Consider the following 25,897-nt stretch of genomic DNA (forward strand, 5'->3'; position numbering starts at 1 on the left):
ATTGCCTAGGATAATATACTCATATTCCTAGATCTTTGTCAATAGCAGTCAGGCACAAATGAAAACAATAACAGCATTCAGTAGATTCAAATGAGAATCCCATCAATTTCACTGCTTTTACACTGTTCCTGTTTAATTGCATACATTACAGTAAAATGACTATTGTGGTCAAAGAAAGCAAATGTAAAAATGTTTCAATAAACTTTACATCACTATACAACCCAAAACTGGGTTTAATGTGGTGGGGGAATGCTTTCAGCAACATCATAAAGCAGATGTCTGAAATTGCTGCAAACTGCAACTTGGCCTACAATCCAAAGTCTTAACCCAACAAAGATTTAATGTTTCAGAAACCATTTCCAAACAAAAAAGGGACTCTTCCTATCCTGATTATTTTGAAGAGGTCACTAATTTCTTCCTTGAATACTGAAAGAACAAAATGTTTACGTAGTAGTAAAATTTTATTGGTTATCTTTACACTGGGACAATCTACTTTCATGAATACTTACAACTATTACTGTTTGAGTTTACCTTTACATTATTACTATTGCCAGGGCAATAATTGAGAAGTTGGTTAAAAATGTAAGAAAGCAACATTGACAATTTTCTTTTGGGGGCTGGAGTAAGTGGGGTGACTTGGAGTGCACCATTATTGTGTTACTGGTGTTGGTCTCATGCCAGCACCACCTAACTTCTTGCATATGGTGCTGAGTGCCGAGTTTGCTTAAGCAAGACTTCTCGGCCTTGATACCCCACTGTGTTAGGACTGTTGACCAGATTTTATTCATCTCTTTATGAAACACCCACATAACCATCCTGACTAAAACTTTACTTTTCTCCAAACTCATTTTCAATCATCTTTGAGGGTATTCCAACATTCACCTCTTCCAACTCAGCTTGAAATATTAAAACAACAATGGAACTTGGAAGATAATTAGTCTAGAATGAACCCTAATTGAGTTTTTCGATTTTGTACATTTTTTTTCATTCACAACGGGTCAGAAGCATTTCCCTACATGATGTGGCTCATTATAAGATCTTAATTACATTTGGGATTTTAGAGCCTTGTATGGCAACTGTCATCTTGCTGCAAACCATTCTGTGTAAAAACATCACACAACGTGGACACTTCGGAGAGGATGCATACTGGCTTCGAACATCCTTTGTCTCTTCCAGTAGATTGGACAGAGGTGAATATTCTTTTCTTCCTTCTCTATAAAAATAGTATACGTTTGATAACTTTCATGAATGTTTTTGAAACGACTAAAATACAGATAACTATTAATACTTTGCCATTAAGGCTTGAAAAAATGCAGCCTTTGATTTTTGCTAATAATAAAAACAGGCTGGGAGAAGCCTCGAATTTAAGATTTTAAATGAGGCATTAAAAGTAGTTTTGGAAAAAAACATGGAAAACATTGTAAAATTAAATACATATCTAGTTATTAATAAGCAATTCATTAACATCTGTAGTCATAACCCTATTAACAAAAATGAAAAATAAAAATTTAATATCATTAATTTTGCATATGTATGTGTTTCATTAGTGAGAGTCTTTTTGTAAGATTAAAAAAGTTCCACAGATATTATCTAATTCTCCTTCACTAAAGCCAGTTGAAGGCAATTAACCACAATTTAGTATGACAAGTGAAGGAACCGTGACCTAGACACAGAAGATTTCTTAGTGACATAAAGAGCTACAGCCAGGTTTTGAGCATTACATCTTCTCATTTTCAGTAGATTTTACCATTAGATATTGTCATTCAATAAAACATCTGCAAAGGATACTCCTCCAATAGGGCAGATTATTTAATAACATTCAAGGAAAGCCTTTCACGTAAAGATTGTGTGAAAAGCTATTATGTAGATAATTCTGGCAAATTGCACAACTGGCTTTTCTCATATGACATAAAATATCAGCTTTTCTTTTAAAATGCAATGACAGGTGAGTACAGTCTATATTTTTGTAAGAATAATAACTTTGAATACCTACGTGTCCCACTGGGGCAAACACAAGGCTAAAACCTTTACTTTTATTATCTCAAGATAATTAAACATCTTTTCTTACAGATGACAAAACATGACATAATTTGCCCAAGATTACAGAGCTAGTGAGGTCCAAAGTTGTGATTCAAATCCAGGTCTCCTTCAGTCAGTACAAGTATGTATAATTTGAAAATGATTGCATCTCGGTTAGCATTTTATCTAAATTTATTCTTTTGTTGTTACAAATCAATGTTGTAGGCATCAGGACTTCACTATCTTGGTTTAATGGGCATAAAGAAATGAACAAATACTGATACAAACAACCCAATAAGAGTATCCCAGTTTGATCAGCACCAGAAGTTTCACTGTTTCCCATCCATCCTGCGAAAACGAGCCTCTCTGGCAGGTTCGTAATCTTCATTAAGCCATTTGCATTTTTCTGTGGCAACTGGTTTCTGGGAACAAACAACCTTCTCTGGAATCACCCAACATAAAGTTCTGAGTTCATTATACTTAGTAGTTTTGCTCTTGTTGAATTTCTTTAGGCATGGCCTTCTTATACCGTATTCCATTTATGTGTCATGTTTAGGCATGACTTTCCACACCAATAGCATGGAAATCAAGTCAGTCACGGTTTAGCCAACTGAGAATCCCTAAGTTTCAAGCAATAAATACCTTCCTTTCATTTGGGGGATGGGCTGAAGCTCTAGTATCGAGTTAGGGTTCTGAAGTAGGTTGCCTTCTGGCCCAATTCCTTGCTTTTCCCTGTAGCCACACTCTTTTGCCACGTGACTTTGAGAGTCTTCTCATCCTCACTCTGGGCTCACTCACGGGATGTGCTTTGGCAAATGGCATATCAGCTAACGTGACACAGACGGGGCTGGAAAAGCACATGTATAATCAGGCCTAGCCTTACACCTTCACCTCTGCAATCACCAGGAGAACAGACTTGAGCTAGCTTGCAGGAGGACGAGAGAGCTGTGCAGCAGCTGAGTCGCCCCAGTTACCAGCCTGCCATGCCAGGGGCCAACATCAGCAGGGCCTCCTAGCTGACCCTCAGCTGACTCCAGACGCATGAGCAATAAATGTTTGTTGTTATATGCTACTTAGGTCCTGTGGGTGTTGGCTATTCAGTCTCATCAGTGCAGGCCAAGGCTATCTGTATTCTCCAAATGCCCATGATAATTTGATTCAAGAAATTTCAGGAGAAACATAACCATCTGTAATGCACATGCCCTAGGGTGCCCTCAGGATTCCCACTCCCTAGTAGTCATGACTTTGTGTGATCCTCTCTGCTTAGCGTAGGCAGGACCTGGGACCTGCTTCTAACCAGCGGAATATGGCAAAGGACAAAGGTCTATCACCTTTATTACCCCCGTGATTATGCTACATTATATGGCAAAGGTGAAGGCAAAGGGAGTTTGCAGATGTAATAAAAGTCCCTAATCAGCTGATTCGGAGTTAATCAAAAGGGAGATTATTCGGTGGTGGGGAGTGGTCTAACCTAATCAAGCAAGCCCTTTAAAGGCCTGTTTAGAAGTGAAGTAGCAGACTCTCTCTCTCCCTCTTGCTAGCTCTGAAGAAGCAAGCTGCCACGAATTCCACAACCATAACGAAACAAATTCTGCCAACAAACTGAGGGAGCTAGGAAGTAGATTCTTCCTTAGTTGAGCCTCCAGATGAGATTGCTGCCCAACCAAAACCTTGATTTCAGCCTTGCAAGACTCTAAGAAGAGAACTCAGCTCAACTGTGCCCAGAATCCTGACCCATGGAAACTAAAATAACAAATGGGTGTTGTTTAAAACTGCGAAGTTTTGGAAATTTGTTTCACAGCCATGGAAAACTGTTATAATTTTTCGTGAATCAAGCAAAAAATGATTTCAGAGAGATATAACATTTCTCACATGGGCCAAGAACCAGTGTTGGTATAAAATGACACCAAATATTTTCTTTCTCTAGTTAGACTATTCACTGATCAACAGACATTGCTTCCATCAGTCCTCTATGTGTTTTCAGAGAACATTCTCTTGGTGTTTTGCAATGAATCATGCCTCCATTTTCTACCTGCTCTTCTCAATCTTCACACACTCCTTTTCTCTGATTATCTTGGAATTTCTGACCATCTTTTGAATTTTATCTTCTTCAAATTTGACACAATCCCTGGTTCAGTTTACCCAATATGTCAGTAATATTCATCACACAACATTGAGAAAATAATTCCTTAAGTGAAGACAAAAAGAGGTTAATTATATTCCCTTCTTTTTGTTATGTTTTCTCTTCCATGCTATATGGTATAGTAGTGTGTGGGTCAGTGTGTTATGGGCTCAGTATTTTGCATGTTATCATGTAGATGTTACATGCTTACCTTGCATTAAATCAGGGTTTCTCAACCTTGACACTGCTGACATTTTGGTCCAGATAGTTCTTTGTTGTTGGAGATTTCCTGTGCATTGTGGGATGTTTTCCATCACCCCTGTCCTCTACCCACTAGATGCCAATAGCACCCTCTTCCCAGGTTTTGAAAACCGAAAATGTCCCCAGACATTGCCAAATGTCCAATGGGGAGCAAAACTGCCCTTGGTTGAGAATCACTGCTTATATGAAGGAATGACTATTTAGTATGATATTAGTGATTATGGATTAATTTGTGTTTCAGGTTTATGGTGAAGCACAATCAAGGTTTGAAATTTTACTGGATTTTAATTCCATGTTAAGTTTATGGTATGTATATCCAAGATCAGTGAAATATAAGCTCATACAGCTGGAAAAATGCATTTAAAAAATCATGTCGTCTCTCTGAAGGGCAATTTGGCAATGTCAACTAAAATTAAAATGCAAATAATCTTTTCCTAGCAATTGCATCTCAAGAGATTATACTACACATATAATTTCCCACATGTGAAAGAAGAGATATTCAAGGATATTCACTGAGGCATTGTTGATAAGGGTAAAAGATTAGAAACAAGCAAATATATATCAATAGAAGATGGGATAAATAAATTAGAGTATATCTTTACAATGGGACATTACACCGCCTCAAAAAGGAATGAGGCAATTCTTTATTTGTGCTGAAATAGAATGATCTCTCACACACGTTATTTAGTGAAAAAAACAGGGTGAAGAACTGTGTATAGAATATACATATAGAAAAAGAGTTTAGAGAATTACTATTTCTTTGTAACTTGCAGCACGGCATATAGAACCAGGAATGAGGAAGGATACTAAAAGAATTCAAAATCCTGGAAAGAGAACGAAATGATACTAAACCATTGCCATGGCAGTGCTTCTCAAACTTGCCCCCAAAAGAACTTCAAATGTTTGAGGACAGTGATGATGTTTCCCAGGGAAATGGGCCAGAGGCAGAGAAGCCTTTCTATCTCTGCTGTTGGTGCCATTTGCAGGTCCTGGCTATTTCTGCCTCAGTGAATTACTACAAAATCTCCTGGCTGATGTCTCTGTTTCTAGCCCCACCCCGTTCCCCTCCACCTTCCACAGTGCTCCTGAGTCAATTTCTAGATGTACATCTGATCACACCACTGCCCTGCACGACTCCCAGGCCCACAGGGTGAAATCCAAACATGGTGTGGCCTGGGTACCCCTATGTGATCTGGCTCTTGCCTGTGAGTTAGGATTAAGTGACTGATGATTAAGAACATGCGCTTTCTGGAGCCAGACAGATATGGGTTTGAGTCCTGGTTGTACTTCTCTGTCTTCACTTCCCACTGTCTCCCTTTCCTCACCTGCCTCACCAGCCAGGCTTATTAAGGCAAGACCTCCCAGCATGCCCTGCTATGTTATGTCTCAATAGCTTTGTTTATGATGACACAGCTGTCTGGGATACCCTTAACTTGCTGACGGGCACCCGCTCTCTTTCAAGACTTAGTTTAACTATAACTTCCACCAAGACCTTTCTGTCCCACTCACCATTTCTGCCCTCTCTGTATTCCCTACCTACTCGGGCAGCTTGCCAAAGCTGTTCTTGACATTTCATGACTTTCCCCCCTTTCATTCAAAAATTATACATTCTTGGTAATGGCAAGATTCTAATAAAACCTCCCAAGACAGGCCAATTATAGGGTGGAATATGAGAGGGTTGGGGAAGGTAGGGGGAGCCATTTATTGGTATGGGTCATTTACACTTTAGTCACTTAGAACTTGGTGTTATTTCTGCATCACTCTTTTAATTAATCCTAAGTCAAATTTCTATTTTAAGCATCACATGCCTCAGAACTACTTGTGCTAGAAAAGAACAGTCTAGTTAAGAGAGAAAAGGTTTATGTAATAAAAGCACGTTAAGTTGATATGGATTTATTTAAAACATCTCTTTGTGGAAAAGTGACTGCTATTCTATTCTGTTCTATTTTGACATATTTTATTTTTCTTTGTTAAAGAAGTTTCAAACTTGCTCCCCTGAAGAGCTATTTCTTCTGGTCCTTTGCCATTTGATCAATTTAATTTAAATAAATCTGTGGGGTAGGGAGGAGTGCTTCCTGTGTTATCATTTCTCTGGCCAGCTACTACTGCTGTTTGAGATCAGAAAATTGCCCCTGATGCCAAATATCAAACAGGCCTCAGTGAGAGAGGGGCTCCTCTGCGTTTCAAGTAAGGCTGGGAATTCTTCCCAGGTGGGGCCTATTATTAACATTTCAAATGATGGCCCCAGCTCTACTCTGAATGGGATCAGGTATTTAATGTTCTTTGGCCATTTATGTTATTAAATCCTTTCTTTTTTAAAAATATTGTGAAATAACACTCAGAAAAGTACATAAAACTAAATGTATGATTTAATGACTAAAGCATGTAATGCCCACCTAGAAATTGCCATTAACCCCAGGAACCCCCATATATTTCCTTCTAGTGGTGCCATTCTCCCTCCCATCCTGAAAGTAACCATCATCCTGACTTTCATGTATAGTTTTAACACCTATGAATGTGTCTTTAAGCAAAATAGTTTATTTTGATCTCTAAGTTCTGGATCTATAAATGGATTCATACTGCATGTATTTTTTTGTTTCTGGCTTCTTTCCCTTCACAATATGTTTGTGAAGATTCATCCACGTGATTTGCTAGAGGTCATTAATTTTCATTAACATTTGGCCAGCTATTTTTACTAGTGTAGTAGATGTGACTGCTATCACTTTCTTGGTCAAGAAAGATAAGTCAATAAATATTGTGTATTTTTTTTCTTTGTCTTCCTTTGATGTTTAAATTCAAGAACACAATTTATCTGAAAACAGCCACCCAATAGAGAAATAAATAGGCCATGAGATACTCACTAATGACGTTGGCTTGTCCGGTGAATATGGTGTACTGGAGCTCGTAGGAGACCACACTGAATTCATCATCGGAGGTCCAGTGCACAGTGATGGTATCGTATGAAGCCGTGCAGAGCTCTTCTCTAATTGTGGGAGGGTTGGGAGCTGTGGGGATCAAAATGCTCATGAGTGGAGAAGCAGAAGAGTGGAGAAGCACCACCAGGATACCATTTTAGAAGAGATGTTTGACAGTTAAGTAGGCCTTTCTAAATAGGTCCATCAGGGCTACTATCCTAGAGATAGTAACTCCAATCCAAAGAACATTTGGTTGCCTGGTTATTGCTTTTATTTTTAACAAGGAATGTAGCCAGAGCCAGCCAGTATGGACTTATCTTTGTTTATCATAAGAATGTGTTCAGGAGGTTAAGCAAACAATACTCTCTTTTGCATGAAGAAAAACATGTCAAACAAAAAGTAAACAAGATGAACTTCTGTAGTTTCATTCATGGGGCGGGAGGGGTTGGCAAAGTTTTTCAGTAAAGGTCTAGATGGTAAATATTTCAGGCTTTGTGGGCCATACAGTCTTTGTTACAACTACTCAACTCTGCTGTTGTTGCATGAAAGGAGCCATTTACAATTTGTACACATGGGTATGGCCAGATTTCAATAAAACTTTATTTACAAAAACAGGCAGAGGGCCAGATTTGGCCTATGCCCAAAGTTTGCCAACTCCTGATCTACATGGTGCCAGGTATTTTTATATTTAGGCACCCAATTGGAAAAATACTCTTGTTTATTATCCCAGAGCAAATCAGTCAAATAATTGTTTGGAATTTTTGTTTCATTAGATGTTTCAATGCCTTATAAAAAAAAAACTTATTAGTGCAGCCCCATTTGCTTCTCATTTCTCAGTTTTATCAGTGAGATTTCAAATTAAGAAGACCATGATTAACAATCAATCATATCTAAGAGGTACATTTTCTTTCCCCAAGGAAAACACGATTTTTTTTTTTTTTTGGCATTTGGTTAACTTTATCACTGTTTTAAAACAGGCTGCTGTTTTATTTCTTTAACACATTCTGGAGCAGAGAAGTCTAAATCCTACCAAAATAATGAGTTTAAAATGACTTCTACTGGATTGGTTTCAGTAACTGGTTTCATGAGAAGAGTATGTGAGCAAGAAAAAGACTAGGCAATGAGTGCTTTGCATTGAAAATAATATTTTAGGGTAGGGGTTGGCAAACTGTGACTGTGGGCCAAATCTGGCTCATTGCCTGTTTTTGTAAATAAAGTTTTATTGGAACACAGCCAGGCTCATTCATTTATGTATTGTCTATGGCTGCTTTCATGTAACAGCAAAGTTGAGTAGTTGTGACCATATGGCCTGCAAAGCCTAAAACATCTACCATCTGGCCCTTTAACAGTCAAAGTTTGCCGACCCCTGGTTAGAGAATTGATTCAGGGCCTTTAGTGCCAATCTTCTGTACACCAGAATCTAACTTCGAAAGGAGAAACATACCTGCATTCTATACATTAAGAGTAACTTTGTGCTTACACTATTGCAGAATTCTTTCCTGCTCTAAATTTTGATTAGGATTGCTGAGTTCTAAACAAACCCAAAGAGGGAAAAATTTTATGAAAATGGTAAATTTAAAACTCTGTTTCAGTAGTCTTCACATTGCCACCTGAAGATACATCCAGGACAAGTATTATAGGAGCAAGTTTAGTGTATTAAGTCAATTAGCTTAGCTTCGTCTATTGGTCATTGAATTCCACGAACACTGTTGAGCATCCACAACGTGACAGGTACTGCATTAAATTGAACATCAGGATGGAATAACTCTACATAGCCCTTAAAGCATTCTTTCTGGAATATTTATTTGTGTATCGGTATCCTGAAGTATGTACATGTGAGATTTAGTGGCGTTCAGTGTGACTGGTATGTGCATGAATCAGTGACACCAATTGGAAGATGCATTCCATGGAGGAGGCCCAGCTGCATCATAAAATGTGCTTATTATTGTCTGTGTGGTCCTTGTTGATGTGGGGTCACCCCTGCATGGATCAGTGAAGAAATACTTATTCTCTCACAATTTACATAGTTTATTGAATTATTTCTTCATCAACCATTGTAGAAAAAATTTGTTCTTTCTGCATTGCAATATATGATTAAATATATTTTAAAAACTATGTTCAAAATAGGGGAGTATCCATGAGACACATGGCAGTAGCCACAATCAGGAAGGAAATGTCACCTCTACGGGTTATTAACTTGACATACCACTTACAGGCATGTCATAGGAAAAAAAAATCCTGTTTTCACAGCCAGGCAGGCTAACCTTGTTTTGATTGTAAACCCAATGGGTTTGTCCTGAGGAGTCAATACCCAATTTATTGTAAATGAGAATAGCAGCATGCTGCCAATTTCAATATTCACGAAATTGGTACCAGAACTGTTATTTTCTTGCCTCTGTCACAAACACCACACAAGGAATGGTCAGCTAATACTCCACAAACACTTCATTTCCTGCTTACAAATGTCTGATAAACTATTTGGACTCGGCAGTATCAGCCAAGCATCATATGTTATGGCCAGGATTGATGTTATGTCTAGAAATGGACTGAATTTGTATTTGGGGCTGACAGCTCAGACCGCATAATAGCAGGTACTCCACATGGCCTTTAGTTTGGCATAAACGGCCACTGGGATGATATATGGTGTACCTGTTACAATTCAGTGCAGACTACTTTCACAATTTCCTCTTTAATCGATACTTTCACATTCCTGTAGAGATTAAAATGGGCATATGTTGTTGCAATATTATTAAACAATTATTGGGAAAGGGGAAGGACATATTCTTGTCAATAAGACTCTGATTCTGGGTAGTATGGCCATGTGCCCAGGCAAATACTTAATTTTCCAGTCTTTTCTGCTGCCTAGCATGACCTTGTGATACGAATTTGGCCCACCAGACATAAATGGAAGTTTGCTAGGTGGGTCCTCTGAACAAGTATTTGTTTTTCTGATAAACAAAGACAAACTTGGCTGGCACAGTTTTTTGTCTGTCATTCTCCCTCCATCCCTCTCTTTTTGCCTAAAACTTGAGCATAATGCTTGGAGGTGTAGTAGTCATATTGTGATCATGTGGCAAAAAGGCAATACAATGAAGGTGGCAGAGCAGGAAAAGAGAAAGAGCCTGGGGTCTGAAGTCATCACCGAACTGCTACCCAGACCTGGACTGCAGGCCTCTCTTTTGTTTCTGTAATACAAACCCTACTCGATGGGTTTAGTCACCGCTAGTTGGATTTTCTATTGCTTTCAATTAAACTCATTTCCAAATGACATAAGAAAAAAAAAGGATTTTTAACAGGATGCCATTGTGAAAAATAGCTCAGTCAGAGAAAATCTAGACCTGCACGCACTATCCAATACAATAGCCACGAGCAACATGTAGCTGTTTAATTTCTTTTTTTTTTTTTTGAGACAGGGTCTCACTATGTTGCCTGGTCTTGAATTCCTGGGCTCAAGTGACCCTCTTGCCTCAGCCTCCCGAGTAGCTGGGACTACAGGCATGTACCCTGATGCCCAGCTAATTTTTCTATTTTTAGTAGAGACGGGGTCTCACTCTTGCTCAGGCTGGTCTCGAACTCCTGAGCTCAAGTGATCCTCCCACCTCAACCTCCCAGAGTGCTAGGATTACAAGCGTGAGCCACCATGCCCAGCTAGCTATTTAATTTTTAATTAAAGTTAAATAAAAGTAAAAATTCACTAGCCACATTTCAAGTTTTCTATAGCCCCATGTGGCTAGCCACTAACATATTGGATAGTGCAGATATAGGACATTTTTATCATCATAGAAAGTTCTACTGGATAGTGTTAGTTTAAATAAATCTCAAACTTAAAAGCTTAAAAAGGAGGGTGCTATATTCATAAATATTTGAAAGCAAGTTTGGGTCCCCATTGTAAATGCTTTTTAGTTGATTTCTTTCTTAATAGGAGCAGTATGTTTGAAAGAGTATTACATAAGATAAGTTTGTGGAATGACTTGCCTTCCTTGCAAATGCAGAAAGGCTAAAAATAGCACCTTGCGTCCTTGCAAAGTAAAAAACTCTGATCTTCCGGGTACAATGCTCCCTGAGTATAGAAATCCTTGCTTTCTATCCACAGACTGTAAAAACAAACATCTCACAATGTTCCCTCTCTCCTGCTCCACCTTCCCCAACCACTCTCCCACAGACGCACACACACAGAATTGGAGTTGAGAAGCTGACGCCACGCTAAGTTAGGGATGTGGTTTCTTGAGGGCTGCATGTCCTAAGTGCAGTGCACATCTGGCTTCACTGTGTACACTGTACTTTCCTGAAGTCATAGGCACCAGTGGCTTTGGCTAACACAAATAAGGTTGTCTAAACAGTCTGAATTCTATCAGCCAATGTTCTCAGTTCCTGCTTTAGAGGTTGACAGCAAAAAAAAAAGTTCAGAAGCATGGTTAGGAAGAGGAATGGTCTGAGGTTTTTTTTGTTGTTGTTGTTCTACTTTTTAAAGCTTGACCAAAAAAAAATGCCAACCAGGAAATACAAGATTGAAACAGGCACCAGGGATTCCAATGTGATTTTTGTGATCTTTGCCATGGAGATGTTTGTCAAGATGAAATCCAGTCTTTTACTAGAAAGAGCAGAGGTCTTTGGAGTCTGCACAGACCCAAGCCAAATCTGAATTCTGCCACTGCCTAGCTGCCTGACCTCCAGCAAGATGGCTGACCTCTGTCATTTGCAAAATGAGGATTATAATACTTTACCTTGATTCGATGTTGTAAAGATTAAAACAAGATGAAAAATACAAAGAGCTGGAACAGGGTAGACAGAGGCCCCATCAGTTAGCTGCCAATTTTTTCTCTGCTGAAGTACTGTGAGATGCCTTACTAACACGACATGAAAAAAACAAAGCTATTATATTTAGCACCCATACCTTGAGAGTGAGGGAAATAATGGTAAGTATGCTTTTAATGATCGAGATTCTCTTTTTTCTCCTGTCTCCTGTCCCCATTTTAGTCTTGGACTGTGTTGCTTTGGTTAAAAAAAAAAGGGAGTATACAGAAATTGTTCATGGGAATATTAGATGCCATTCCTAAGCCAAAAGTCCATACCTCTGGTTTTTAGGGAATAAGTGATCTGGTGGCAAAGTGTTTGTGTCACTGAATGCAAGTGATATTAAAGAGAACATAAAAGACAATACCTGTAAGGTAATCCAGACATTCTAGCAATTTCTTCTCTCGGGAGAAATCTAAGGCAAAGGTATCAAATGTGTCATTGAGGTTGATTTCAGGAATTAGGACCTGGGAGGACGCAGTTGCCATGGAGACTCTGTAATTTAAACAAAACAACTTTTTAGAAATGTCAAGATGGCTTTCACCATCACTGTACAGGAATGAAAAAAAATGAAAAGAAATATCATTTTTTAAGAAGTGCTGCTTTTATATGCGAGTTTAGAAGAATCTTGAAATGGCACAACCCAGTAACACAAAGCAAATGAATGCAAGCTTAAAGAAAAAGTGAAGGAATTGGAAAAATAACCGAATGGCTTCCCCTCTCTCTTTTTACTACTGGAAAAAAATTTCCTGTGAAAGCTAAAGAATATTCATATTTCATGTTGCTGTGTATTTAACAGCTTAGCCCCGTCACATCTAACCCCAGCAAGAAGCACATAGCTCCAGGCATTTCTTCACACATCTGTCTGGGAAACTGTTTGTTCCTTTCAGACTCGACCCTGCTCCACTTCAAAGGGGAGTCTCCAAAATTTCAAACTGCATAAAAGGCAAAGCAAAGATTAAAAAAGAATGTTTCCAGATATTGGATTAGTTTAATCAATTACTAGCCTCTCTCTAAAATAAACATTAAAAAGGGAGTTTTTTGTCTGGCTCATTTTCGCTCTCCTTGTATTCATTTTCTTGCACCATATTCCCAGCAGATGCCGTGGAAAATATTCATGAGCTTTCTCGCAAATTCCCTCAGTGGACGCACTGTTTCTCCTCTTCCTTTAGGTTTTCTGGTTAGAGTTCTCATGTATAAACTATAATGCAAGGTATTGGTGTGTATCAATCTCTTCTATGCACTCTCACGTTGATTTGGAAAGTTCAATTATTAATTACCAACACTGGTTCAAAAATGCAAGTGATTCTCTTAAAAAACAGGAAAATTGTGGCATGGAGTATATCACTTTTGAACATATCAGATGATGCTGGACCTGTAATCTTGTTGAGTTTGATATTTTGTTAAGTTCCATAAACAATATTCCTAGGAGCTACCACATGCAGGGTATTGTGTAGGGCACTGGGAATTTTTGAGCAAACAACTTTGAAATGATTTACGTCTAAATCTAGCTACTTCTTTTCTAATTAAGAAAATCGATGCTCATTTATACAAGGCCACAAAGCTAGGTGGCAGCAACCAGGAGAATTTCAGGTCTGCACTCTTTCCGTTTAATCTAGAAAAATTTCAGCCCAGTTACCTCAACGGTAACTGTTGAGTCTTGTAATGGTTGTTAAAACTTTGGAGTTTACAAATATATCTTGGCTATAAAAATTACACCTGCGGGTATATCTGTACAATGGACTATTATTCAGCCACAAAAAGGAATGAAGTACCCATACATGCTACAACATGGATGAACCCTAAAAACATTATGCTCTATGAAAGAATCCGGTCACAAAAGGCCACATATTGTATGATCCATTCGTATAAAATGTCCAGAAGAGGCAACTCCTTGGAGACAGAAGCAGATTGGCATTGCCAGAGACTGAGGGGAGGACAGATGGGGAGTGACTGTTTAATGAGTACGGGGTTTACTTTTGGGTGATGGAAGTGTTTTGGAACTTTATAGAGGTGTTAGTCACACAATATTGTCAATGTTCTAAATGCCACTGCACTGTGCACTCGAAAATGGTTAAAATTACATTATGTGAATTTCACCTTAATAAAAAGGATATACCTATGAAATGTTCAAAATCCATAGAAATCTAATTTCTAGAGTTCGGTTTCTGGCAGATTTTCAGGGTTATATGGAAAGTAGAGAGGTTGAACAACAAGGTCATCATTGTAATGATATTGGAATCCATAGATGAAAGTTGGAAGAGGCATAAGCTCTGGAAAGAAGAGTTTCAAGTGTTTGAATGAGGGTGGAGGCTCTAACTTCCCCTCTTGACCCTTTTACCAAGAAGCAATGAATAGCAGAGCTATGTGATTTTGTTGACTAAATATTACACCCAAGGAAATTGGACTGATTATTGTTACTAACAGCTGCGAATTTACACTGATGGATACAGGGATGGTTGCTAGGCATTTTTCACTAATGGTCAAACTGTACTTAAAAAATGTTTTCCTTGAATACAAAAAGCCCTTAAAACCCACAGAGGTCCTAGGCTTATTCTCAAGAAATATTCAACAAGTATTTATGAAGCCCTTAAAGTATGCTACATACCAAAGAGCTCAGAATATATGCACCAATGTTGAAAAGTTAAAAAAAAATGCGATGGTGCCATTTGAACTCCTCAAAAAATATTTCAAAGTGAAACCCCAATTAATTCTTGGTTATAATGTTCAGCAGGGAGAATTTCACTGAGCCATTGTGGAAACAAGAACTGAAGCTGCACTTGTATTTCTCTGGCTTAGCAGATCCCCTGTCCAGTGGCAGAAGCCTCTTTGTTCAGAGTCATCCAAATTGACTGTGTTCCCATTTCTCCTGGTTTTGTGGTCCACAAACAATTAAATAAAACATGTTTTAGCAAAGTGACACTGTTAAACATTCCTGCCATCTTGCTGGCAGGAACTTTGTAGAGTGGGAATCAAAAAGATGAACGTTCCCAGCCTGGGAGGCAGACTGACAGCAAGAATCTTTGGAGATTACTGAAGCTTTTAACACCTACGCATTTGTATTTTGATGGAAGGAAAGATACTTATTTTTGGCTACAATTTCAAATCCTTAATTGGAGTGACAGACAAGGGGAAATGGGCCAAAGTCAACATTTTAGGCCATGTTTTTATTTCCCAAATCCTTGTTCCCCATCTTCTGGCCTTTTAGATAAGTTGCCAAAACCCACCAGGGCCATTAATGCTATGCCACTTTCTCAACTTCTTGCTTTACAGCCACGTCTGTGTGTGTGTGTGTGTGTGTGCGCATGTGGAGGTGTGTGTTAAGTTCTTCTTAACATATTGGAGCAAATAAGGGCATTGTGTCCTATCTTGATGCTTAAGAGGGTGGGTTGCACATTATTCTCTATTTCTATTTCTGCTTTGATGGCCCTAATCTCCATGACACTCAGTTGCTAGTAGCTACATGAAGCCAGTTTTCCAGAAGGTGGACACGTCTACAGCTACACTGCTCACGCCGCTTCTGCCAAACAATGCACATCGCCATGGTAAAACCCCGTGAGGTCTCACATGACAAAGTGTGTTTTACTTTGGTCAGCTCAGGATTCCCCAAACACATTTGGCCCTGGAACCTTTTTGTAGTCTTAATGCCTATGAACACCCTGAAGAACACACTGCAAAAGCTACTCATCAGATGTGCTCTAATTCTTAGAACTGAGTGACATCTTTCCAGAGCTGACAACTGGAGTTCTTAGCTTTGTATTCTGGAAAAGCATGGTAGATCCTTGAACTGACTATGACAGTGAGGAACAAAGGGATCACCTTGAGGAGTCTGAGAACCTTCTAGATGCTCCGAAAAATGGGTACTGTTCAGAGGGAATTTTCTTTACTATCCTCTTGATATAGATAATTTGTTGCTAAGAGTGATTTTAATTTTAGATTCTTTATTAAACCAACTTTCTTATGCCTTGATTTAGTGAATAGTTTTGCTTATTTAACATAATATTATAAAAGTACATATATGATCACACCTAAGACCTATTAGTGTAGCTTGAGAATACAGTATGTTATACATTACGTTTGCATTCAGCTAGTGAGTGGGAAGAAAGGAAACTAGTAGTAAATATTTGTTGCACATTCAACTTGTGACAGAAACTGCACTAATGTTTTTATTACATCATTTCATTTTATCTCTACAACAACCATATTAGGTAGGAATAATTGGCCCTGTTTTATAGATTCATTCACTCACTTGCTCACTCATTCATCCATGTCAGGCAGGTTGCAATGTGCTGGGGCTATCACAGCAAAAACAAGGTGGCTGGGGATCCTGCCTCCTTGGAGCATATGAGCAAAATTAGACTCAGAAATGTTAATGAGCAGCCCCAAAGCTATCCATAATTACTAAGCAGTTAGTGCAGAGTCAAACAGTTGATTCCAAAGATATGCATCACCTACAATGTAAAGCTTGAGAATTTCTCTCCTCTCTTGGGGTTTTTTGATGTTTCTGAATTGAAAAAAATTTTTGCAGTTTTGATTCAGCTTGTAGGAGGACATATCTACTTTTACTGATTTAACAATGCAGAAAAACCTCATCTAAGTCTCACATTAGGAATGCCTGCAGGATTAAAAGTTTATTCTGGGTTCCACACTTGAATTGAAGAATAAAGATTGTTTGGACGTATACAGGAGCCAAAGCCCAAGGCAGACACAAGAGGAGACAGAGAACTAGGAAGTCACATCCTGGAGAAGAATGTTAAGTGACAGGGCGAAGAACAGAGGCAAGTAGACAGGCACTGAAACAAAGACACACAAGGAGTGCTCGACTGACATGTTGAAATATGAAAACACAGATCCAACTAACATTCATGGAGTATCTATAATGCTTAGGACCTGTTCTTAGGAGATTTCAGCAATGTTATCATAATAGAGACAGCTATTCTGAGCCCAATTTTCTAAGTATAAAATAGCTCAAAGTACCATAGTTAAAAAGTGACAGTGCTAGGATTGGAACTCAGGTCTCCCAACTCCTAGTCTAAGCCTAGTGCCCTTTTCCTACATCCTGGCTGCTGGAAAGGGAAAAAGGCTCAGGAATTCACCAAGAGGATTGACAAATAGACATGGGAAGAGAGGAGATTGCAGAAACAGAAACAGGCTCCCGGCAAATTCTTACGGGTTTTGTGTATTCAAACTTGACAGAAGCACATTCTTTGTAGAAAGAGAAATCAAGGTCAGGCTCCCATTCTTGATGAGGTGGGCTTGCTATAGGGATAGCTGAATGGGAGCAGATATGCCCCACTGGATCTGAGGGAGATCACATATGAGCATTCATGTGCTGGTGCTATACTTCAAATGCACGTCTTCTTTCAGCATAGCTGTTATGGGGCCACATTCTCTCAGGTCACTAGGTGAGCATTTATTCATGTGACACTTGGTTGAATTTTTAGGGATTGCTGAGGAATGCAGCTTGTAGTAGCCACTTCATCTGGACATCTCACAATTCGTAGGTGGAGAAAAGTACTCTCAAATTCCAGTTGGAAACCATGACTTAAGTGTAAATGCTATCTATTAGGGTCCTAGGTACCCTGGAGTATCAGTGCTATTTGCAGTTTGTAACTTTAGGATGAATATTGAGCAATTGGATGTGGTCCAGATGAGAGCAGTGAAAACAAACACTTGGAATCTAGGAGTTACAAATAGAGAAATGGGCCTCTCTTAGAGTAAGGAGAGGCGCATTTTAAGGATGTAACAGGCATGACAGCCAGCTGTTATCCATGTTCTTTAGAAGAGACAAGCATCTAATCAGCTGCAAAAGGAATTTCCCCCCAATATAAAAAGTAACACAGTCAAGCTGGTTGGATAGTAGACTAGAGCTGTAAAAATACCGTAGACTACTCTTAACAGTGAAAATGGAGATATCAATGCCTACCTCCTCTATGTGATATTTTGAGAATTAGCAAAGTCTGAAACAAGCAAGCACTTAATAAATGTTAGTTTCCTTTCTCCTTCCTTGAAGAAATTCTAGCCATAAGGTGGCAAGTATTTTTTCCCCCTAGGCCAGGGGTTGGCAAAGTACAGCCCACCGCCTGTTTTTCTAAATGGTTTTATTGGCACACGGCCACTCCCATTCATTCCTGTATTCTATGGCTGCTGTAGAGCTGGCTACAACAGCAGAGTTGAGTAGTTGTGACCTAGACCTTATAACCTGCAAAGCTGAAAATGTTTATTCTCTGGTTCTTTATCGAACAAGTTTGCTGACCTCTGCTTTAGAATAAAGACCAGCATGGATGAGCTCTCTGGGGTCTTCTAGTGATAAGATTCTATCATTACTTTGGATAAAGGGCTGTTAACTGAAAATCAGAATGGATGAAAAGTCAAGGCCACTAGCCTTGGTTGGAGATGTTGTTTACGTGGTGTTGGTTGTACCAAGCCCAGTCTAGTGCTTCTCTTTGAATCAATTAGAATTGCTACAGATGTCTGTGTCATTGAAGATGAGTAATTTTTATGCCAATCGTGTATGTGTACTGAAGGAATATACATCCTTGCCAGTTTTACTGCTGAGCTGACCCTTCAGATAACATCATTTTAAAGTTCTCTACCCTAGAATAGAAGGTACTTTAAAAGAAGGTGGTATGAGGTTGACAGTTTGGTCCTTTCTTTCCTGCATGAGTCAGCCTTGAACTTTTCGAGGTCAGGCTTCTCAACAGAATGAAAACGGGCCTAACAAAGAACAACACCTGTGTGATTTTTTTTGAATAGATGAGCCCTGTGATGGAAGAAAAGATTTCCTTTCATGTTTTTGCCTTCATTTTGATTCTTTGTTATCAAGTGTATGATAACATCAGGTCTGAGAGTCACAATAAATGCTGTTCTTGTGCCATCATAAGCTTCCCCCACTAAAAGCAGGTTGATTTTATTCTTTCTAACTGGTGGACTCTTGTTTCAAAGGCCTTGAACTCCAGCCTGTTACTGAAAGGGCTCTGATTTGTCAAAGGGAAGCATCTTTAGCTGGAACATAACAGCTCAAAGCCTCTATTCTCTCCTCTGCCTCGAAAATGAAAACAAAAGCAAGGCGAGGGCAAGGCCAACCAATCATACCCCAGATAAAAGAGCCCAGTGGCCAAGAAGTTCCTGGGACCCCTGTACTCACCTCTCAGTAATATTCTTAGCAGTCTGTAGGAATCGGGCATGATCGTTCTCCTTCAGAGAGTGTTCCGCTTGGGAGATGAGTGATGCTGACCGCTCAATGCACTGTTTGCAGTTTGCAATCTGCTGAGCCAGTTTGCGAAGCCTCATCACCTTGAACAAAAGAGGCATGGAGAGAGATGGTTACACGTGTGGGCTCACTTACTCAGAGGGCATTGGGCTGGACTCTTTATTTTGTTGTGTAAAAGTCGTCCTTCCATAAAAGTTCACAAAGTAGGCCTAGAGGAATATTGAAATATGAAAGCCCAATTATGGGACTCTTGTCTTAGATACCTTTTTATCTCCTTGGAGAAGTGTTGCTAATTTGTTTTATAAGGAAACACCGAATTGCGAATTGCTTCCCTGTTGATGGAAAAAAAAAGGTGTTGCCCGGTGGCAAGGGTCACCAGGCCTCTTCCCCGGATTATTCCACACAATGACTGCAAGACTGTAGGGAACCCAGGCACTTTCTCTATCTCAGGTTCTCAGCTGTGCCATCAAGAAGATAAAACAACCCTAGAAGTGCAAATTTATGGCTTAAGTAAAAGCCATTTTCTAAAAAGCTTTTTGCAACCCATGTAGGAAAATTGTGATGTAAAAGCATTAGGTATTACTGTTTCCCACACCACCTAAAACTCATGTGTTAAATTAACAGAAAAGGAGCATTTTTCCCATTGATTAATATTTTTCCTGTTGAGCAGACGAGAGAAAGCCAAAAAAAGCACAGCTGGGCCATTTCCCCTCGCTGGGAACGTCATTTCCAGGCACTTTGTGCTCACTTGATAACTAAGAACTATTTTGATAAGCATTTCCCAGTTGGGATAAAAATGTATGATTGCTTCACAACCTCCATTCCAATTCCTGATTCTGTCTTGCTTGAAAATGACCCTCAAACGTAATTGACCATAACCTCTGGGGCAGGCCAAGATAAGTCCAAGGTAACCCACTTGACCGTTAGCTCTGGTGTCTGAAATGTGCTGTGAGAGGAAGCCCTCTGGCCGGAAGCCAGGTTAAAATTAGACCGCTAATTGGAATTGCCATGTGCCTACAGCCCCCATCCACACACTCAGGGACAGGTTTTGGCTGGCTTTATGATAATTCTGGAATGGAAAATAGCCCTGGGTGAAAGGGTAGGGAGGAGGCCGGTTAATCTGTCTTACAGACAAGGCTGGCTCAGGCTCCCTCCAGAATTCCTGCTAACTCCAAGAAATTCCTTCTTTCTCCAAGTCATCATTATCATCCCTGTATAACTCTAATCTAAGAAAAGGAAGGAAGGAGATGTCAGAACTTGAGGCCTCTAAGGAACGTCCACTTCCAAGTATGTACTAACTATAGCAAACAAAGGAAATTAATGCTGAATTGAGAAGTATCAGGCACAAGATTTCAGGCAAGGGCGAGAAAAATTCCTGAAAGTAAGGAGTCAGAGAATGATGTGTTAAAACTTTGGGGCAAATAGTATATGATCTTGAGCCTGGTAAAAGACTTAACTCATTATAATTATAGTTAATTGTCCCCGGCAGATTAACTGTATTCATTGGTTGAATGAAATAACATTTACTTTTACACCAAATAGAATTTAGCCTCTGGCATCATTATCCAGAGGCAAAGCTAAGGGAGGCATCCAGTCAGGATATTAGAACACATCCACAAGAAATTGTCAGAGGAAGGAAAAATTCCAGAAGGAACAATAACTTACTATCCCTAGACAAACCAAGTGAACGGAATATTTAATCACACAACACACAAAAAAATTTAAATTACATGGAAGTACTGAAGATGTTTAATATAATTCTAACAGAAGAAAATAAGGTCAAAACATTCCTTTAGAATAATTTCAGGTCAATCACTTATCTTCTGGGTATGCCTATTAAAGACCATGCGGATTATAAATGTGATGACGCTTGAACTCCAGTTTTTTCTTTTCTTTTCCTATCCTGGTACTGAAAATTAAAAGTGACATAAGAAGAAAAGGAAAAAAACGCCCCAAATCATGCATAAATTAAAGCAAGACAAAATGAGATCCTCCTGTGAAAATACTAGAATATTCTACAGAGAATAGTTTGGGGCATAATTTTAATTATATGTCAGTGTACAGTTTCATCTGATACACCGGATTAGAGCTTCTCAAACCTAGGGTGCAAAACGAATCAGCTGGGGATTGTTTTAAAAGAAAAACTATAGATGTTTGGGTCTACTCTTCAATATTCTAATTAAGGAGTTGTAATTCAAAGAGCAGCAGGAATTTGCATTTCAACAAGCAATGAATGTTTTTTAATCTACAGGTGATAAATCATTAGGATGGTCATGACTAGCATTAAAAAAACAAATAGAAGAGAAGAGGAGAAAAGAAAATAGCTGAGTGAATTCTTGGTAGAAACAGCAAGTTGGGTTTTGTAAAAATGTTGTGTGTGTGTGTCTGTGCTGTATTGTGATGTCATATGTATTTCTTACTCTGAGTTACAGTGAAAAAAAAAAAAAAGAAAAAGTAAAAGAAAATAAAGACATTGCTCTAAGTTAGGTGTTCACAAACCATGATCTGTGGGCCAAATCTGCATGTAGTCTGTGTAAATAAAGTTTTATTAGCATTCCGCCATGCTCATTCCTTATGAATCATTTATGACTGCTTTCATGCTACAATACTGGGCAGAAATAAGTTGTTGCAGCAGAGACCGTATGGCAAAACCTAAAGTATTTATTTTTTGGCCCTTTACAGAAAATTTGCTGACCCCTGGCTTAAATGATTCTGGTCAGGCAGCCCCGATTTGAAGCACACTCTGAGACACTGTCCTACTTGTCAAAGTGCTTCAAACTTAGATCCTGGAGCACAGAGAAAAACACTTAGTTTTTCATTGACTAATACTTTTTTATACATTTTTTAAAAATCTGACAGGATGAATATAATTTGATGTTTTAAAAAATATTAGATACTGACACATAGGAAGATTCTGATGTGTATGTTTTAATGCTGCAGGGGACATTTTTTCCAGTTGACTCTTCATTTTTCCTTTGGGAAGTGAGATTGCCACATTGTAACTTTTGGAATTCACTCTGTACTTATCATAGAAATATTTTGTCTGTTGGAATCTCCTTTTAGTGGAGACACAGGCCTGTTCATATCATTTTATTTGCTGTTTATTATAACTTATGGACTCTTTTAAAAGTAGCCTTATTTTGCTTTAAATGCATTTTAAACACTTTAATATACATGCTTTCATATGTATGTAGGATACATACCCCAAAACTGCTATCTGAATTGATGACGAAGCCTGTATTCAACATCTAAGACCATGGAAAGCCTGAAGATTCAGTCCAACTTAATTCTCTTAAATTTTGAAGATTTAGCATACATAAAAGGCAGTGATGAAAAGGTACCCTTTTACTGTGTAGCTGTGGCCTTCAACAGTCTACCATAGATTTGTGTTTGAATGTCAAATGCATGAACTTGCTTAGTCTGGAGTTTGCCTTCAGCTTTTCGTGTATTGACATGAAACTTATCCCCTGTCACTGAAAAAGTAAGAAAATTCTTTCCCAGGATCCTCATGGCTTCAGACTCTCTAGTCTGTCCACTCGTAAAGGCTGTCAAGCTATTTGTTTCAGAGAATACACAATGGTCTGAGAGTAGCAATTGCCAGTAGATAGTTATGCATGACATCACCACCTGCTTGGCAACTTCTCGAACTGGCGGATTTGTAGTAAGTTTGTTTACACCAGGTTTAACAGCCTTATGATCGGCATCAGAGACCAATGGGGGCAAAGTAAAGCGGTTGATGAAATTTGCCTTTGTTGGTCTCTGCAATTCTGCCAGGTTCTTTCTCCACCTGCCCACTTCTAAGTGCTTGTCAGAAGGCCCCACTGTCCCTTCTCTTGACTCAGTGGCCTTGGCCACCACTGCCACCCTGGGCTGCAGGGCCCGAAGCCCCACAGTGGGCCCTAAGTCTACACTTGCCGTCCCTGCCTGGCACCTCAGATTTCCAGAGTGTTGGCACTCACGCCCTTCCTCATGGAAACATACCTCTGACACGATATGCCCTGGCCAGGGACTTAGGTCACTGTGAATTCCAGGGTTTGGAGTCGACTAGTCTTGGTCATGTGCCAAAGTACTAACTCAAGAGAAAGCCCAACTGGGCCCTCATCTTTCCCAAATAATGTCTGCTTTCTAATATTTTCTTTTGAAATAACGTTCTTGAGCAAATGTATACTTTTAAAAAAGTGAAACATTTCAAACATACAGAAAATTTAAGAAGTAATATGATAAACTGCCCTGTACATAGTACCAGCTTTACCAAATCTCAATATTTTCATCATGTAAACTTCAGAGTTTTCAAAAGGAAGTAAAATATTATTGCTGGCATTAAAGCCCCTGTGTGACGTGCTTTCTCTCTCTCTCTCTCACTCTCTCTTTCTTTTTAGAGACTTGCTTTGTTGCCCAGGTTGGAGTGCAGTGGCACAATCATAGCTCACTACAGCCTCGAACTCCCGGGCTCAAGTGATCCTTCCGCCTCAGCCTCGCGAGTAGCTGGAATCATACGTGCGTGTCACGACCCCCAGTTCCTAATTTAATTCATATCTCTCTCTCCAGAGGAAAACACCCTCTTGAATTTAGAGCTGATTACTCCTAAACATGTTTATGTACACATGCCTGAATAATGTATGGGAATTTTTGGTAGTTTACCAAATTTCATATAACTTTTCTCATTCCATACAAATCATTGTAAAACTTGCTTGTGTTTTTGTGATTTGTCCATGCTGATACATATCACCTTAGTTCATTCATTTTAATTTCTGAAGACTGTTTTATTGTATAATACACAATTTATATGTCTAATAAAAAGCTGTATTGAGATAGAATTGACGTATAATAAACAGCACATATTTAAAGTGCAAATTTGATAACTTTTCAAATATGTGTACACCCATGAAACAGTCACCACAGTCAAGATGATAAACATATATCATGCCCCAAATTTTCCTCCTGCCTACCCCTGCCCATCACCTCATCCCTAAACAAACATTGATTTTCTTTTTGTCACTGTAGATTAGTAGAAAGTACCATCTCTAGAATTTCATATGAACATAGTCATACAATATATACTACTTTCTGTTTGACTTCTTTCACTCACCATAATTATAGTGAGATTCACCCATGTTGTTACATGTATAAATAGTCCATTCCTTTTTATTGCTGAATAGCATTCCATTGTATGATTATGCCACAAATTATTTACTCATTCATCTGTTGATGGACATTTGGATTATTTCCAGTTTGGGGCTATTACAAGTAAAGTTAACATGAAAATTCACCTATGAGTCTTGCATGGACATATGCTTTCATTTCTCTTGGTAAATACCTAGAATGGCTGAATCATATGGTAAGTGTATGTTTATTTAAGAAACTGTCAAACGACTTTCCAAAATGTTCCATTTTCATTCCCCACAGTAGTTATTAAGAGTTTCAATTCCTCCGCATTCTTGCCAACATTGGCATTGGCCATCTTTTAAAATGGTATTGGTATCTCATTGAAATTTTTAGTTTGAATTTCTTTAATGATTAATGACTTTGAACAGCTTTTCATGTGCTTATTTGCCAGCCGTACATCTTCTTTGGTAAAATATCTATTCAAATCTTTTATCCATTTTGGTAAAGGAGTGGTCTGTTTTCTTATTACGTTTCGAGAATTTGTTACATATTCTGGATACAAGTCCTTTATTAGGTAAGTAATTTATAAATAAATACTTTCTCCTAGTTTTTGGCTTGTCTTTTCATTCTCTTAATAGTGCCTTTGGAAGAAAAGTCTTTAATTTTGGTGAAATCCAATTTTGAATATTTTCTTTTATGGACCATGCTTTTGTCATTTGGATATAAATAATTTTTGCCTAATCCAAGGTCACCAGGATTTCCTCCCATGTTTTCTTCTAGAAGTTTTACAGCTTTCTCCTTTTACATTTAGGTATACAATCTATTTTGAGTTAATTTTTGCATATGATGTGAAATATGGATCAAACTTCATATTCGTACGTGTAGCTATCCAATTGTTCCAGTACCATTTGTTGAAAAGACTATCCTTTCTCCACTAAATTGCCTTTGCATCTTTGTTGAAAATCAGTTGTCTGTGTATGTGTGAATCTATTTCTGAAGTCTTTTTTCAATCCACTGATCTATTTGTCTATCCTTATGCTAATACTGTATTATCTTAATTTCTGCAGCTTTATAATAAATCTTGAAATCATCTGGTGTTAGTTCTCCAACTTTGTTATTATTTTCCAAAATTTGTTATGATTATTCTATAGCCTTTGCATTTCAATATGAACATTAGAATCAGCTTGTCAATTTCTACAAAATAACCTGGGATTTTCACTGGGATTGTGTTGAATCTATAGGTTGATATGAAGAGAACAGAAATCATAACTCTATTGAGTCTTCACCCTATAACATGGTATATAGCTCCATTTTTTTTTTATTTCAGCATATTATGGGGGTGCAGATGTTTAGGTTATGTATGTTGCCCTTGCCCCCGCCCCAAGTCCGAGTTTCAAATACGTCCATCCTTCGGGTAGTGTGCATTGCACTCTGTGTATGCAAATACCCTTCCCCTCCTCCGTCCTC

At 38.6% G+C, this 25,897-nt stretch overlaps 1 protein-coding gene across 4 annotated transcripts in view; it reads right to left on the reverse strand.

Annotated features, from left to right (window-relative positions):
* Positions 1–25,897, reverse strand: part of MID1 (midline 1) — a 337,134-nt gene that overhangs the window by 15,414 nt on the left and 295,823 nt on the right. For all 4 annotated transcript variants that reach the window (XM_012656825.1, XM_012656826.1, XM_012656823.1 and 1 more), the window contains exons 5-7: positions 19,259–19,407; positions 12,479–12,606; positions 7,264–7,407 (exon numbers count right to left, since the gene is read on the reverse strand). In XM_012656825.1, coding sequence (XP_012512279.1) covers positions 7,264–7,407; positions 12,479–12,606; positions 19,259–19,407 — 421 coding nt within the window. The remainder of the gene's footprint in view (positions 1–7,263; positions 7,408–12,478; positions 12,607–19,258; positions 19,408–25,897) is intronic.

The sequence above is a fragment of the Propithecus coquereli genome, unplaced genomic scaffold (assembly GCF_000956105.1).
Source record: "Propithecus coquereli isolate 6110/MARCELLA unplaced genomic scaffold, Pcoq_1.0 Scaffold52, whole genome shotgun sequence".
Classification (NCBI taxonomy): Eukaryota; Metazoa; Chordata; class Mammalia; order Primates; family Indriidae; genus Propithecus; species Propithecus coquereli.